Source organism: Erithacus rubecula, assembly GCF_903797595.1.
Source record: "Erithacus rubecula genome assembly, chromosome: 22".
NCBI lineage: Eukaryota > Metazoa > Chordata > Aves > Passeriformes > Muscicapidae > Erithacus > Erithacus rubecula.
In genome coordinates, this window is record NC_136674.1 from 7,161,162 (window position 1) to 7,179,303 (window position 18,142).

At 43.1% G+C, this 18,142-nt stretch overlaps 1 protein-coding gene across 2 annotated transcripts in view; it reads right to left on the reverse strand.

Moving 5' to 3' along the window:
* ANKFY1 (ankyrin repeat and FYVE domain containing 1) overlaps positions 1–14,706 on the reverse strand; it is a 31,047-nt gene extending 16,341 nt beyond the window's left edge. Inside the window, exons 1-9 of one of the 2 annotated variants that reach the window (XM_079325152.1) lie at positions 14,603–14,706; positions 10,106–10,298; positions 8,475–8,593; positions 6,035–6,170; positions 4,991–5,114; positions 3,714–3,863; positions 3,066–3,231; positions 851–1,055; positions 238–306 (exon numbers count right to left, since the gene is read on the reverse strand). In XM_079325152.1, coding sequence (XP_079181278.1) covers positions 238–306; positions 851–1,055; positions 3,066–3,231; positions 3,714–3,863; positions 4,991–5,114; positions 6,035–6,170; positions 8,475–8,593; positions 10,106–10,298; positions 14,603–14,612 — 1,172 coding nt within the window. In that variant the 5' untranslated portion in view covers positions 14,613–14,706. Of the gene's footprint in view, positions 1–237; positions 307–850; positions 1,056–3,065; positions 3,232–3,713; positions 3,864–4,990; positions 5,115–6,034; positions 6,171–8,130; positions 8,206–8,474; positions 8,594–10,105; positions 10,299–14,602 lie in introns of those variants that run through there. The other variant, XM_079325153.1, reaches the window with a different exon arrangement.
* Positions 14,707–18,142: the final 3,436 nt, after the last annotated feature.

Sequence of the window (18,142 nt, forward strand, 5' to 3'; positions counted from 1 at the left end):
TCAGCCTCTTGGAAAAACACAGAGCTGCAGTTCACTGCTTCTTGACAGTAGGGCAAAAACTTACACTGCTTCTGATATGGTTTTAGCATCTCCACTCAAGCAAAGCTTTATACTTTTGCATCCCAAGTTATTACTAGTCTTTTACAAGGCAAAAAGGCACAGGAGTTGTTAAACCAGTTGTCACATCTCCACTGTACAAGGTAACCTCAGTGTATTTTACATCCAAGTGACACTTACTGCTTGCACTGCAGGAGTTGACTGAACACAGGCTCATTCCTGACCACAATGGACACGTGTAATGGGGTCCTGTAATTGGAGCAAAGAACAGGAAAAGTTACAGCTGGAATAAGTGAGACACTTCAGACTTTGGCCCCAGTCACCAATGTGCCCCTAGGGAACTATGGGCTGAGCTTCCATCTCTGCTTAAAGGAGAAGGGCATAAGCACTTCTTAAAAGAATGAGAAATCTAAACTTTCAGTGAACATGACTCCAATTAATTTTGCTAGCAAGAAACTCATTAATGTAAGAAGCAACTTTTGGGAAAGAAGCACAATAGTTTCACCTATCAGAACTGTGCAGATGACAGATTCCAAGTCTTCTATATTATTCTGTGAACTTGCTTGCCAGCCCAACATAACTTGTGAAAAAGCTTACAGGCCCTACACTTCAGATAAACCCACTGCAGAAACTGGCATTTTTTGAGAACATTTTAGTTTCCCTCTTGAATTTCTGCTTCCAGCACCAGCTGTACTTTGCTGAAAGACCTGAATAGGTCCTTAGGAGGTTGCATCTGATCACCACAGCACTGTCTGTTACACTGGTAGCAGACTTTCCCTCCCCCAGTATTTACCTGCCTTTGTTGTCTTGCATGTTTGGATTGGCTCCTGCCTGCAGGAGGGACTGTGCAATCTGTGCCATCTCTGCCATGACATCTGGTGAGTGCTTCTTGGGGCTGTATGATGCCACAAGGTGCAGAGGAGTCTCCTGGTCTCCCAGGGTAGCAGCATTCACACGGGCACCATTTTTAATGAGAAAGTTCGCAGCAAATTTATCTCCTTTTGTGAAATAAAACAAAGTTATTAATGTATATGTGTAGCCTATGTATTTTATACTCCAGGAAATGGATACACATGACTTCACTCCCTACCATATGTTCATTCCAACACAAGTATCTGCTCCTAGAATGCCTCAGCAACAGGCAACTTCAACAATGCCTCACTGCAAATTCAGGATTAAAATATTTCACAACAAGCCCTTGGAAAAAGTGTTTTTCCCCACAGGTTACCTGTGACTCAAGTTCTCACACCAGCTAATTGTTATAGAGATACTGACTCTGCTCATTCCTCTAGCAAGATAAATCCATTGTTGCTTTAATAAAACATTGCACAAACTGTGATACTAAACATACAAGTATTTTTTGAACAAAAAATTCTGTTCCAAGACTTGTCAAAGTTTCTAGTTCAAACCAATCTGTTGAGTCTCACTACATAAACAAGTAATAACACTGCCTTTGCTCTTGGAAATTCAGGCCCCCATATATATATAGGGTTTTTATACAAGGGCTTTAGCAGTGTAGACCCACCATGCACAGCATTCCCAAGAACTCATTGTGAGAGTTTCTCAGAAGTCTCAACTCATACCCACTTTGACACATGAAATCTTGAATTTGAAACACCAGAGAAAAAATTACTTCAGGAAAATACTAGCTGCCCTTGTTTCAAAGGCTACTTTGCATAGACATATTCACATTTTGCTTGGCCTGAATGCAAGACTGGAGAACAAAGAACAGTGTTTCAATTTACATTGCTAGATTATCTCTGCCAACAGAAATCCCATTTTCTGATTTCCACATAAACATTCCCCCACTTTTCAGTGATCATAAGTAGTAAGAATCGTGGCAAGTGCAGACAATTTGCTTTAGCTTCATTTCCAGAACATGTGATTGTTAACTGTGATTAATTCACTGAAGCTGTGGTTTCTGAAAATCAAGTGCTCATTCTCAGAGCTCTAGCTCAGACTGAAAGCAGACATTAGAACTAAGGACAAATGCCAGTATTAAGAATGAAGAGCAGCCTGCTGCAATTTTTCCAGTGTTTTATAGGGCTGCAGCCATCCCAACACTGACCTATGCCTACAATGTCTCCTACTCCTGCAGCTGAAGTCTCACTCCCAGGATCAGTCATCAGTATTACCCTGTTTAGATATACATGAGATTAATTTAAATTTTGTGAGCTTAAAAAACAACTCCCAACTTCTTCCTTTACTTATAGGGGTCTGAGACAGTTTGGTGCTAGAAATAAACTTTCTGGAATAGAGCAGCCAAAGAGACACTGCAGAAATAATGAGCAACACAAGGTGCTGGCTGCAGATTTTTACCACACTTTGACCACAGGCCAAGATGCTGCTGATCCAAAGCCTTCAGAGTACTGTGGCCATGGCAACCAGAACCTGCTGTGCTCCAATTCTCATAAGATGCATTTTCCACTCTAAGGTGGAGAACAGCTCAACAGAATCATGTAGTTAGACTCCATTCTGCTAACAGCACTGGAGCAGAGGTACCTCCACTTGCTCCTCATCCTCTTTCAGTCAGATCTTCCTCATCTGGAACTGCTGTGCAGTAGTGAGGTCTCTTACTATTATTCATATCTCAAAGAAACATATGCTGCATTCAACCCAAGTCTAGAAAAAGACTTCATCTCTGTGACCCTTATGTTGTCATGCTCAATTCAACTATTTGTCAGAAAGAATACTGTCAAATTAGAATATTCCCAATGTCTCCCTCTATTTCTTATTTTAGAAGGCAATGTTCTACTAGATTGCATCTAGATGTCACATAGCATGTCTGCCCAGTCAGCAGACTGGCTCTCAGATCTCAAATAATAGTCTGTTTGCTTTTATGTCTGAAAAAAAATAAAACCAAAACAAAACAGGCCAAAGTTCATACTTCACTACAGTTTTCTAACTGCAGTGTCAACTACAACATAACACAGGAATAGACTTTGAAATATGTATTCTACACTGGCAACAACTGAAAGTTAACAAAGAATCACATCCCATCTACTTACCTCTCTGGATGGCTTTATGGAGCAGACTCCAGCCTCTCTTGTCTGCCCTATCTACATCAGCCTTGTAGTTGACCAGTGTAGTTGCAATACTCTCCAATCTTTGGGCCAGGGCAAGATCCAGAGCAAGATCTCCATTGTGATCCAATTCATTGAGCTTCCCAGGAAGCTACAACACAAATACAGCCAACTGACATCAGAACTACATTAATAATTCTTCTTTGCCCTTTGTTGGGGGCACAATTTAGCTGCTAGTTGTTTAGAGTTTTGATTCAAGCAGAACAAATACCTGTTACTTCAGATTTCAACTGAAAAGTTGTTCAAGGAAATGATTCTTACTGAACTGCCATAAAACAGCAAAGTTATCTATTATAACCACTCAGATTTAAATGTGCATAGCAATATATTTTACTAGATATATTCCATTGCATGCAAGATGTTTTAAATGTTATGACTCACTTCTAAATTATGTCCTCATGGAGCTATTGCTAGATAGACCTCCATTACAGACACAGAAGTAGCTGTGGCAATGCTAAACTTGCAAATAAGAATCAGTGATAAAAATCACTAACAAGGTTCAGACTAATATTTAGGAACTAGTTATTTGAAACACCAAATTCTAGAAGACAGACCAAATCAGCATTACTATACCTGAGAATCCATTTCAATAAGATACAGAAAGACTACATCTTCTCTCTCAACTTTAATGGCCTTATGCAAAGGATATTCTGTCTTGGACTTGAACATTTTATACAACAGCTGAGCACTCATGCTGCTGAAGTCTTCTTTACGCAAGTCATCCTAGGAGCATTGAAAAAGAGAAGGGTAAGCTACACTCCTGCTTTATTTACACACAGGCCATTGCACAATGTAATTCTGAAGTTCACAAAACAAGGTCAGTTAAAATCAATCTCAGTCTTTTAAGATTAGGAAGAAACAATCAGGAAGCTTTAAATCTTACATTTTAGTTTCAAGATCAGTTAGTGAAATTTTTACTCCTTTTTTGTCTACAGACATGGAAAAGTAGCATTTTAATGTTACTATGGAGGATTAACATCTAATCTTTAAAATCATGCTCTAACTTATTCTTAACTCTGACAAAAAGTCCTACAACTATTGAAGACTGACCCATAAAATTATAAATAAAAGTAAACAGGAAAAAAAACATCTTAGATCTGAGTTAGTGCTCATTTGACTAAACAGAAGCAACTTCATTTCCAGGTAGAGAAAAGCATCAAAAGTTAGGAGTCAAGAAGAAAGTCAAGAGTTAAAACTGCTGACCCACAGGGTGACATATATTCATCTTTTTTATGTATTAACGTATCAAAACACTTCCCTCTGCCTTAGAATTAGCCAAGGAAAGAAACCTCCACATCTAGAGTATGCATTTTAGATTCAGAATAACCTAAAGCCCCCTCAAGTCTATTGTTGACAAGTGTTATTTTAAAGGCTACTTCATTACACAGTTAATCAAACTTTCTTCAAAAAGAGATCAGAGCAAGTTAAACTTTCAAGTTGGTTAGAAGACTGGCTGCCTCTCCCTCCATTACAGAAGATAAATTTCCCTGGCTTATTTTTAGAAGTAAAAGCAGGCCTGGGATTTGTGATCTGTATAGACAGAGACCAACTATGGATGAACTTCTGAACACTTTGCAGCCCAGATTTGATAAACAACCCTCTTGCTTATTAGGAGACAGTCCCTTCTATCTCAGTCATGTTTAGGAAATGAAGACACTTTGTACAGTGCAGTATTTCCAATGAACAGAACAAGTCTTTGGGTAGAAGTTACTCTCCCCCACCAAGACATTCTCAAGACAGTTGACCAGCTAACTGAGGTTAGACAGTGTGGTAAAGTAAGCAAAATTCTACTGTTAAGTTTCTATAACATGCAAACATTTTTCCTCTTGTTTCCCTGAGCCAGGACTCACCCAGTGGCTGGCAATGATCTCAGCACAGTAGTTGAGGAGTGTGCTGGCACTGAGCTCCTCAGCAGTCTGATAGAAACGGATGCAGTTCCTGACATTAACCAGGGACATAACTCCCTTTTCACATCTGTCAGAACAGGAAAGCCAGTGGTCAGTAATCAAAGCTTTACTTAATCACTCTCCCATGCTGTAACAGAGTCCCAATACTCTTTTGCATAGATACCAGAAGAATATGGCATGGACTTGCTTTACTAGAAGGCTGAACTGCATAAGCACACTTTCATCAGCAGCCCTAGAAGACACCTTCCCTAAGAGCAGACTTAGCATTGGCCTTACAAATTTCAACTTCTCTGGTCAGAACACTTGACAGCAATTTTGTTGCTTCATGTTGAAAGCATACAAATCATAGATTATGAATGTCATGTACTGCCACAGACAACCCTGGGGGTAAGGATTATTCTATCAAAGGGTACTTTGACTAAATTGAAGGCTTTGAAGTTGTACAAAACCCGACGAGGTTTCAATTTGTACATTCAGGCTTCTCACTAACTCTAAATGGTTTAGAACACTATAATTCAAGATAACCTAGCCCCTAGTGCCACAGTGTAGTCATAGTCTCAGAATGGGAAAGCATCAAACTGTTACATTAAACTGATTTCTGAAGAAAGATTGCACAAGATGCACAGAAGTTACAAAAATTTCACTTGTGCCACTTTAATATTGCAAACTAATTGCCATTGATTATTCCTAGCAATCTCTAATAACTCCTTTCTTTTCTCCTGAACCTGATGCTATTCTATTGATCTTTTCTCAACACCAGATTAGGGTTATTAGTTTGACTGGGAGAAGAACTGAAAAGCAAACATAAAACCTACAAGAAGTCTGCTAGTTTAGCACAATGCTTCATTTCCCCTTATAAACTGAATGACATGCTGTTTTATCAAAAGCTCAAGACTTTGAAAAAGTATAATTTTATCCTATTGCCAGCAGCTACCATCTTACTTCTGCTCAAAGTTTAAGAGTTCAAGTATATTTACTAAGACTCACCTTTCCCTAAGCAGCTGGAGCTGAAATTTATTAGCTAATTTCATGAGCTCTGTCAAGAAGATATCATCTTCTCTTAGCTCAAGCTCATCTGTGTAGATCCATCGCAGCATTGCCATGGTTACCTCTGGGTCAGCATCTGCTACAGGGAGCAACAGGATTAATACAATACCTAAAAACAATCACATATCCTAGGAGCTGCCATTCCTTTGACTTCTAAAAGTAACAGCTACCACAAAAAGGAAAAGATAGCCTTGTTTTGAAACTGTACTTAGTTCAAAATGTCAAAATTGGCAAAATTGGTCAGAAGTTGAAGTAACAGTGCTGGCACCAAGCAGGAAAACCTTCTTACACTGCAACACTGTACAGAATGCAGGGAGCCATATGAAATCTACCTGCTACACCAATAGTACAAATTGAGGGGCCCTTATAAAATCCTCACATATGGCCTAATGCACAACCACACCTGACAAGAATAAAACCTTTCTAACTTAACAGTCATATGTTATGAACTGCTGCATTCCAACCAACAATTCCACCTTGTTACACTTTGGTGATGACTACAAAGCACCTCAGACTGCTGGTAGCCATTTCTTGGAAAAGTGCAAAACAGCCAGTTTAAGGAGCTGGTTAGATTTCAGGTCTTTACAAGACTGATCACAAACTGATGTTTTACACAGTGGGAAAAACTGAAAATCACACCATGAAACACTACACAAGTGCAGTGGCCAAGGACCTCTGTCATCCACTCACAATTAAAATGACAATCCATCTTACAAGGATGTAGATAAGAATAACTTCAGAAGATCAGATCAACTACAACAGAAATACCATTCATTTAAAAAATTAACCTTAGTCCTTCGAGCTGTTTTGTTCTTTTAAAAAGAAATTGAATTTAACACCATAAAGACACTGAAATACCCATCTTAAAACATCTCCTTTAGATGGAGGGTTGGCCCAGACTATCTGCAGAGTAGTAGCAGTGCTTGGCATGTAGACTGCCTCCCAAGAATCACAAGGTTTTAGTAAGACAAGTATTTTTTGCCAAATTTAAAGCAATCAGAAAGCCTACTTGAGATGTACTATCAGGTCTGCCTTGGCAGAGGTAAGAGTGCATTTTCTCCCTCTCAATAAGAGAACATGTGTTCATCTCTTTCTACTCTTTTAAAGATTAGAAAATTCTACAGATTACATGAACTCTAAAAGTGCTCTATCTCAAATGCTGCCTGCATTCTGAAGATAACATTCAGGCAATCTTTGCTTGCAAATCCTTAACAGAACCCCTTAAGAAAACTACTTCTAGGGAGCAGCTTGTTTCTTGCTCCAGCTACTTCCTAAGCTAATCCTTGTGCCATTTATCAATTTTTTAAAAAAATCAATAATGCAATTTTACAATGGAAAGTATCATTTACTAGCATATGTTCAAGCAGTGTTTGCATTGTTAAACATGTAAAATTGATTCTCAGACTAGCTTAGATGTGGAGTTAGAAATGCTTTGGACTGCCACTTGTAGCAACACTACAATTAACATAAGAGCTTTTTAGTAATAATTTTTGTTAGCACACCACTCAGTTTCAAAATTCCTTGGCATCTATTTTCTTGTGGCTGCAGAAAGATCCACAAATCATGTTGCAAGGAGGTCCATGCTGTCCCATAAAACCAGCTTGCTGGGACTTGCTATTTTTCAGTTTGTCTGCACTTAGAATTCATGATAAGATTAAGTGCAGAACATGAAGCCAATGTTTAATACTCAACATGCCAGTCAACAAGCCTGCTTAACTTCATACCTGGTTTTATTGCTCACAAATTAATTGTATAATGCTCTCCTACACTGTTAAAACACAAAAGCCTGTTGAGAGGTTCAGTCTGCAGAAGCACTCCCCAGTGTAAGTACATGCAAGAAACAGCTACAACAGAACAAAATGTTCATGTAGAAGATGGTCTTTTAGAAAACTTCTCTTCCTCACCTGTTTTACAAAGATATGCAAAGCAAACAATTTCAATAACACATCAGTACTTGCATTCACTTCCCACACACACTGTGTTAACAAGCAGCAAGGTATTTCCATGACACGCTTCAGAGAAATTATGCACACTACCTCAAAAAGCCCTGTCCTTCCTCAAAAAGGAAGAAGTCAAGCTCCTCCATATAGATTTTTCAATATGTTTAGTTGACTCTAGAAAAGACAAACAGGCCACCAATCTCAACCCCTGTTTGTTAAAGAGAAAGAAGGCAGGTTATTGATTTAACTACCACTAGCACCCAGTTCACAAGCTCACTATCACTCCTCAGAGAGAGAGAGCTCAGTATTCAAGAGATTAAGCACTACTTTTAGTGGACAGCACTAGACTGAAAGGCACTTAAATAATCTTCTCCCAACAGGGCCTTTCACAAGTCACCCTAAAGACAACTGAGGCATCACATTACCCAGCAGTGACTGACCTGACAGATCCAGCTCCTCTGTTGAGGCAAGGTTAGCAAGGCTCCAGGTATCGCTGCGTGCAGCCAAGACAAATTTGTGAGCATGGATGTGCTTGTCCCCAACCTTGATCTTCAGATCACTGGTAGGAGAAAAAAGCATAAACACATATCATGCAGACTTCTCCTGCACTCAGGTATGTCTAGATTCAGCACCTCCATGATATCTGTGTCTGGCTATCCACATTTAGGTTCAAGTTGTTGGAGACATTAAAACACAATTGGTTAAGTAGAATACGTTGTCAAAAGACAATTCCTATTTTTCTAGGGAGAAATGCAATGAGTCATTAACATTTCAAATCCTTGGTTGGGTTTGGTTTTTTAAACCATTTCAGAATAAACAGCAAGGGAATTATTGTAGAAGTTAGGAAAAGCCAACAATCTTGAAGTTAAACATTTATGTCACAGTGTCCATACTAATACTGTCAGCTAGGCACCAATGCTTTCAGGCAGGACCAGCAAGAGAACAATGCTGTTTGACAGCAGTCTGAGTGCAAGGCAGAATCCCCAGCTCCCAGGAGACCAGCTGTCAAGAACACCCATTTCATCCTGACCCTTTACACCAGGTTATCCACTGCAGTTAGAAAATACTTGTCCTTCTCCTTTTGAAATCCCATGGTTTGCAAATGTTCTGACTGTGTAGGAGTGCTTTCCAGACCATTTTCCAAACCAAAGCCTAAAAACTGCTATAAACTACAACACAGAGATGTTACTTAATGAAACCTGCACTGGGACCTGCTGCCTTTCTCATTCTGTGATATGTAGGCCCTTTTACACAACTATTCAATGTCTTTAAAGCTAAGAAGCTGAATAGAAATAAAGTGCTCCAACTCTTCTCACATATCCTCTCTATCAAATCTTTTACCCAGCAGGCTACAGTATGTTCTTGCAGGTGCAGAGCCTCTTCTCATGGAGGCTCATGAAGAGATTCTGGTGCAAGGAAATTTTAATTAAAATAGATTTTCCCTTACAGACTGAACTCCTTTACTATACTGACATTGCTTTCAGTAACAGCAAAGAATCTGATAAATATCATAGTAGTGTCAGAACTTAATCAGCTTGGGGATCTAGAATATGGAAGGGATCCTTAGTGTGCCTATGGAAAAGAAGCTGTTAACCATAATTTTGTGTTGAGATTCAAAAATACAGCATACCATTATGCCACATAAATCACTAATAAAACCAGACAAGCCAAATTAATCAGGCTTCTTCACACACAACAGGAATACAGAACCTAAAACGTTTTAGGACAAAGCCTTTCAAGAAAGAAAGAGTCTTTCCAGATACATTGTGTAATTAATCCATCAACTAAGTATGGTTCAGAACTCCTGTTCAAAGGGAGCTTTGCTGCTGACAGTGACCATGATTAATTTTCTTTGAACTTGTCTGAGAGACAAACTTCTGCTCAGAGCTCTCAGTTCAAGAACAGGATTCAGTATGCCACGACCTTAGCATGCTCTTCCATCTACAGCTGCAACTCAGGACCCTATTCACACCCAGCAGCAGGGAGTGTTCCTTGTCTAAGACAAGGACTAGTGCAGTCAATAAAACCAAAGGTTCCTGTAATTGCCCTTTCCCCAGGGGGGATTCCTTACCTGTACTGCTCCTGCTGGTAGAGCTCAGCTACAATGGCCAGCAGGCGACTGATGAAGGTGTCACTGGCATTGTCCTGGTTGGCCTCCACAGCCAGAACGTTGCACCTCCTTTCTGTATCAACAAGTTTCTTCTGCAGCTTCACATACTCCTGCCGGAGGAGCATCAGGTGCTTTTCCAGCTTGGCCACCTCCTCTGCAAGGCACACAGTGTTACTGCAAGGCTGAGACATGCACATCTTTGTCTGGCATCTGAGGGTAACTTAACCCTCAGATCACACATGTTGTTTAATGACAACACCATATCTACCTCAGAGTATTTAACTGAGGTGTTTAGAACTCCTCAACCTGTCAGCAAAGAAATTCCCCAAATAATGGCCAGAGTGGAAAACAGATTGTCCCCAGAAGCTACATGCTAAAGGCCAGTCACAAGTATATCAAACTACTTCTGCTGGCACACACACTCCTGCACTGGAGGCACTCCACTGGTGAGGCATCACAAATGGAGTCAAGTCCATGATGGTTATTTCAGTTCATGATCAGCAAAGTGACAGCACCTGGCAATCTGAGCCTTGAACACCCCACTGCAGAACCCACTTTTCTACCACACTTAACTGGTCACTCCACAACATGCTGGGGTTAAGTTTTTCAGTGAGCTCAAAACCTCTACACTTCAGTGCTGGAAGGAAACATCTGTACAGGTATTTAAAACCAATCCAAATTATGAGTGTTTATTTATGGATTAGTTGCAAAAACTGTATGTTTGCTATTAATCACAGTGCTGCATTTGTTTCTTCTACCATTAAGTTGATTTTTCCAGTAAGGCCAAATCCCACACCAGTCCTAAAATAAAAGGGGGCAGGGAGGACAAATCTGAAAGCTAACCAGTGATTTTAGGTGGGAAAGTTCCTACAAGTTTACTCCCTACTAGCCAGGAATTCATATTTCAATGACTTCTCTAAAATATTTACAAAATACCACTAGCACAAAGAATGAGAAACTGAGCTCTGTTAATCAGTGTTTTCTTCTTGCTTCTGTAGAAAAGTCCAACAGCACAGCTGACCTTGGCCTTGCTCTGACACAGGTCCCCAGGGCAGAGCATCAGTCTGGCTCTGCTGCAGACAGAACACCTTGTTTAGCCTGTCCTCTATGGACCCTGCAGCAAATGCTTCCTCTTAAGTCTTTTAATTTAGCAACTATTGTAATGGATAAACAAGAGGCAACATATCCCATTTTATTTTTCAGTTAATGCTATATAAGCAGGTTTGGCAGGAACTTCCTTCAACAGACTTTTTGTTAGCTTCATCCTTCAAAATTTCATAGATGCCATCTCCTTTGGGATATCTTTGCTTTTCTCCTGAAATATACTCTGATTTCAGAATTGTGCCATCAGCACCACACCAAGCCTCAGGGAGGTTTGAAATCCTGCTGTGGTCAGTCTTTCTGAAAAGATGAATGCAGTTTTGGTGTTCCCAGAACTAGAATGACATGTCCCTTCAGCAACTACTCCTTCCTCATTTCTCCATAAGCATTGTGTTGGGGGCACAAAGCAAGTCCTACTGTTACAGCAGGGAGAGCAGGAGTCTGACAGGAGCCCAGAGCAAAAGTCACTGAGAACTGCACCAAAAATTAGTGTATGAACAGCACCACTGTTCATCTAGTGAGATTTTTAGATGGCATTTCACCAAAGTCAGCTCACTAGCTCCAAATTAGCCTGGGATCACTAGGATACAATGCAAAACTACCTTAAACCCCAGAACAGCAGTAGCTGAAGCTTTGTGCATGACCAACAGTCCAGCTGGTTACTGTTGCTTTCAGGGCAATCCCAGACAATCCCTACCAGCAGTGAAAGTACCTCAGAGAACCAAAGCTCTGAGAACTCTTGTTTTCAGATTGACACCATATGCTTCCTGCAAACTCAGTGAGAAGGACTGATAGTCCTTCTAGCTAAGTATTTGCTTACTGTACCAATTACAAGAATTGTAAAATGAAGAGTTTCTCTTATTCTACACAACAATCTGCATATGTTGAGTAGTAGCTACACTTGAGGACAGTACTTGATCTTACAGCACATTTCAAATCCACATTCAAGAGAGTTCTCAATGTCCAGTTAATCAACATTTACAGCACAAGAGCAAAGCCTCCATTTTCCCTGAAAACTGCTCACTTAAAGAGTGAACAGATAAAATGCACAATTACTGCAAGCACAAGCACACAATGATGGTCCTTGCCTCAAGACACTAAAGGACAGGCTCAGTAAGATCCCAGTAAGCCTCTGGCTGAATGAGCACCAATCCAAACTCCTCAGTGAAGAGGATGCCTGGGTTCAGCAGAGTGGAAAACACAAAATACCTCTTCTTCTAAGCCACAGTCCAGGTAAGTAAGAGCAGCTTTTGTTAACAGCTTTCTGGCACATTAATCAGCATCTCATGAACTGGCAGAAGTTTATATTCCATATCAAAGACTTTGAAGAGGATTTCAGGAAAGGCTACTGTGATTTTCTTAGAGAAGAAGGTACATATGTACTTGGGACCAAATAGACAGCTGAATGCAATTAGGGAGGCAAAAGGCAATGAGGAGACAGCCCATATCAAAAACTAGAGGGAGGATCAAGTGGAACCCATCACACAGCCCATTCCACCCATGAAAAGCCATACAGACAAATTTTATTTACCTACAAAGTGGACCTGAGTGAAATATTTCAGAAAGCCAAATTATTTCCTTACTCCCTCCACTGCTCCACACTCTGACCCTTATCTCCCCAAGGACATACAAGCCACTGCTTTCTTGCTCCTCCTCACTTTTGATCTTTACCCTGCCACCACCCCAAAGCTCTACAGCTATTGTTTCTTTACACTCAAGTATTAATCCAACAGTTCTTACCCATGTCTGCATGTAAACCTCTGGCATTAGCAGTACAGAACCCAGAAATTACAAACTTGGCTCTTGTCTTACTAAGACATTCAATCTGCAGGCAGCAATTGCAATAAATCTGCAGGATTTTTCTAGACAGAGGCAACACTTCCTTATGAGAAAAAGCAACTGGCTTCTGAGCTAATAACCACAATTTGACAAGCTCCCTTCCTTTATAGGCCGTCATTTTTCAGCTGACTCAACTGTAGCTCTTAATAAGAAAAGTGTGGCTGCAGGTATCTCCTTTGCAGGGACAAAATGAGCCCATTTCCAACACATCCTGAGGAACTGAGAGTGACAACTCCAGCTTGTTATTCCTGTTCACACAGGATCATTCATTGGTCACATGCTTTTTTCAGCTAAAAGACCAGAGAACTACTTAAGTCAGGGAAGAGTCTCTGAGAAGAATAGATTGTCTGAAACAGAGCTTGCTTGTATCAGCTGCTGGTTAATTCTGCAAAGGAGCACCCTGAGCCAGGGCCTCACATCGTTGAGGGTCTCACTGGGAAAAGTTTCACTACCTGAAGGCAACTTGGACATCTAAAGCCCTCCAGAACTGGGCCACCAAGGCTTAAAAGCAAGCATAAGAGACTGTCAGCTAAATATGAAGCAGTGGTATTTCAGCACACAAGAAGTTAGGCATTTCTCTAAGGAATATCAAACCAGCTTGACTGCAGCATCCTCTCAGCTGATGCATGCCAGTCCAGCAGCATCTGCTCCATCTTAGTCAATGCTCCTAAAATTTCTCCACTGTCCAAGAGCTGCACTTCAAGAGTTGAATGCTCTGCTTTCACGACTCCAACTTCATTTCCTTTGTAACTTGGAGCATTTTAGCTCCATTTGCCCACTCAGTTTCCTCCAAGCAAAAGAGGAAGCTTGTCTTGCAGAAAAGAGTACAACTGTAAAAATCCAAGCGTTTTTTTTTTCAAATCCCATTAGGTTAAATTAATTTGCATGGTGTAATTGACAGCCTTCAGGCAAACCAGCAGCACTCAAGAAGCTCACAGATCTCACCCGAACCTGACAGAAGCACTCCGGCACAAGTGAGCGGGAGGCTGCAGCACCGGCAGCCAGCCCTGCTCCAGGGAAAGCCTCGGGCAGGGCACGGCGGGATGAGCGCCGGGATCAGCACCGGGAGGAGCGCCGGGAGGAGCCCGGGATGAGCCCCGGGATGAGCCCCGGGATGAGCCCCGGACAGCGCCGGGATGAGCCCCGGGATGAGCCCCGGACAGCGCCGGGATGAGCCCCGGGAGGAGCCCCACGAGCCGGGCGGGACCCACCGCCTGCGGGCACGGCTCGGCGGGATGTCCCGGCCGGCTCTCACCGCCCACAGCCACCCCACGGCCCCTCGGGAGAGGCACAGCCGCCCGCGCCAGGCCGGCCCCGCCCGGGGTGTCCGCCCGCGGTCCCCGCCATCTCCGGCTCACCTCGGGAGCGGCCCGTGCCACCCGCCGCGGGCAGGGCCGAGCCCGTCCCGCCCGAGAGAGCGGCGGGAGCCGCACACCGCGGTGCCCCGCGAGCAGCGCAGACCCCCGGTGCCCGCGGCCCCGGCCCCGCCCGGCCCCTCAGCCGGGCTCCCCCCCTCACCTTCCGCCATGTTGGCTCCGGCGCCGCAGCTCTCGCGAGACCGCTGTGCGCTGGCGCCGGGGTGGGCGGCGGCTCTCGCGAGAGCAGCGCGACAGCGCCGCCAGCGGCCGCGGGACTGGAAGGGACCCGCTCACCCCGCGTTATCCCGAATTATCCCGCCTTCTCCCGCTTTATCCCGAGCTATCCCGCGTTATCCCGCGGCTCCTCCCCGCCCCGCGGCCCCGTGCCATCCCCGCCGCAGCGGCGGGAGGCGGTGCCGGCCCGGCGGAGCCGCCCCGGGGCTGCGCTCCCCTGGTGCAGAAGGCGCCCGGAGATCCGGCCGGAGCGCTGGGCTGGCGGTGACAGCACGGCGGCGACTGGCGCGGCCGAGGAGCGCTGGAAAAACCCGGCCAGCCCCGGGACAAACGCAGCTCCGCTCACCTGCCCCCGCCTCCCGAGCCCGGAGAGCGCCTTGTGCCCAGGCAGCGCCCGCACGGCCGCAGCAGCCACAGCGAGCGTGCTCGGGACATGCGGCTCCTCGTCGCTTCAATTCCTGCTTTTGTTTCAGAGCCAGCCGTCCTGCACACTGAATCTGCTCCCTGCACACTGCATTGCTGCCCGGCGGGTGAAAAGGCGACAGGCAATGACCAAGTACCAATAACAGGATGATTTTGCCAGCCCTATAGAACATAGCTGTCCCCTCGGCTGTTGTCATTGCTCATCATCGCTTCTGCTTAGATGCATCAGAAATGCCAAATACTCGATGCTGGTCCAACAGTAAATTTGTTGCTTGCTTTGAGGACCAACCTTTTGTTAAACGTTTGAAGACTTTATGGACAGTATTGTTTTGCAGACATAATTTTTCTGGACTCCACCATGAAGTGACCTTCTAAAAGTTGTTCTGCTTCGTATTTATTTTGGTGTTGGATAAAACAGCAAATCCAGAGCTGGGCCCAGGAGGGCCACAAACTGTAGTTTTCTAGACCTGCCATGAAAGAACCTATCTCATTTTGCACAGCTTGATGACAGCTGTGTATGATAGTGCTGTATAGCAAATTACCCCACTGCTCATGGTGCTGCTATCGATCTTCTGAGGAACTGTGATTTAGTTTAATTTCTCAGTAACAACAGGGATCAGATTTCAAACCACTGCTATGTTTTGCATCAAGAGAACTGTAATCTCCTCTGGGGATTTGCCTGGGCAGGAGGCTGTTGTACAACAGTCTCTGTAAGCCCCAAGCAGCTTCTGATTTGTTTAGAATAATTCGTGCTGTTTCTGAAGGGACTCAGAATGATGGCACTGCACCAAGAGCAGTGCACCAGATGGTACAGACACAGTGGAGTCCACCCCACATCCCCCTACCAAAGCCCTAAATACACTCCTAATCACTTCAGAATTCATGTGCTCTGCTTATTGATCATCCAGGTCCTATAAGTGTTTTCAGGCATTGCAGCAGAAAGAATTTTAGAGTGACAGTTGACAGTCCTGAGTTTTGGGGATCTTCTCTGATGCAGCATGGAGAAATAGAAAAAAAGGAGTTAAGATGGCCACACTAATTAGATATTCATTAATTAGTATTTGATGCTTTTCATTTTCTCCCAGTGATGCAGTGGTATCTGGAATGCAAGGCAAACTGTGTTGGGGCAAAAATCAGCTCAAACCCTCAGCCAGGATAAACCCCTCGAGAACCTGAGCAGCCAGGATGCACAGAGCCTGCACAAACCCAATCAGATATAAAGTCTTGTACAAGGAAAACTGAGAATGCTGCTTTACTTCCTTGTTCACCAAGAATCCTCACACTGCTTGTCAATGCTGCAGCTCCTCAGTGGTGTTCCTATTTGGTTTCATCACTAACAGCTTTCCACCAGTGCCCCTTTCAGTGTGGGGCAGGAACAAAGAGCCAACTGTGATCACAGAAAAGTGAAATAGGCCATTTCCATGCCTGCCAGAGGCTTCCTACAACCTGGACACCTGGCACCAGACCCTGAACTGCCTCTTTCATTCAATCCCTGGACATCAGCCATACCTGCAGCTTGTAGATCTTAACAGCATCCCACGGTGTCGCTCCTCCCTGGGGAGTATCTGGGTCAGGTGGGATCACAAACCATCTGGGTAAGCCAAATATGTATTTGTATTTACCAAGAGGGGAAGGAGTGCTGTGGAATTCCCAGTTCTTCCATACCACTGAAGCTAGACAAAAATTTCCAGGCCTACCCCCTAAATTACAAACAAGCAGTGGTTCTGGAGAGCACAGACATAAAGCCTTGAACCATTTTGTGAAATTACAGGTGACTCTGTGGTGAACTGTGTTACTGTGGAACACAAAACAGAGCCCACTGCTGAACTTGCTGAAAGTAGCAAATACCTTGAACTGCCTCAGTTCTAGATACACTGTGGAAAATGAAAATGAAGGGCAGCAAGTCCATTGCTAGGTTTAAGATGATCAGCTTTTTCCCAGTCTTTTTTTTTTTTTAATGAAAAGAATGACACCATGCAACTGAAATTCTGCACAGTCCCAACTTTAAGTGGAAAAAGGTAGTTCAGCTGATGGGAAAGAAACCTGCTCTGAAGACCTTTTGGACAAGGGCTTCAATATGAACTCTTATCAGCTCTGGTGTCTGAGGGATTAAGTACTGCACACACCTGCCTGGCTGCAAGAGCAACCCAGCCATTTGAAAGCAAATTTAACAAATTATTTCACAAGATAATTAATTTCCAACTCTGTAAATGTAGGTATCAAACATGCCTGTTTATCTAACCCACCTATAGGAGGAAGTAGTGCCTTACCCTGTAAGTCTTCTTACCCTAAATGCCTTTTTGTCCCCAGGGGCTGCCTTGCCTCTAAGAACTGTCACCTCCTTCCAGCCCCCCTCATCAAATCTGCAATATATGCCTTTCAGCAACATCAAATGAAGTCCAACAAGCAACTCAGGACTGAAGGCCTCTTAAGAGCAGACTCTTGGACACTGGAACTCTTGATTTATTAGTGGGTTATGCTGTGGTAAGAAAGAGTTGAGTAGTTTCAAGTTCTTCTATAGAGTTTCTTTTGTCAAAGGCTTAAAAACTCTTGTGAGCAGATACTCTGAGATTAGTATTTGCTCACTAGAGGGACAAAGTTGGTTACAACAGGAATAAAGTTGTGTGTTTTGTTTGCTCTGTCCTTGTTCAAGATGTCCAATTCCTCAAGTGTTAGTGTTGTGTTGTTGATGTTCAGGTAAGTTGTGCTCCAGCTACAGGTACTCCTGCAATACTCAAAACAGCCAGTTTGACACATTATTATTGGAAAAAATTATATTTTGGAAGAACTCACTACAGAAGGTGACAGAATTCCAAAAATCAAATTACATGAAAATATACATCGCCATTTTCTTTGTACATTAGGTGAGGAAAACTCTGAAGTAGAAGGCAAAGCAGATGAAGGGCCACAGGAGAGAGTAAAGGAGGAAAACTATTTTTGATACCAAACCCAGAAGTTAGTCATTTGAAAGCCTACAGATGTGCATGCTTGAACTCAACCTTGAGAAAAAACAAGCCTCCCCCACACACACCCCACCCCACAA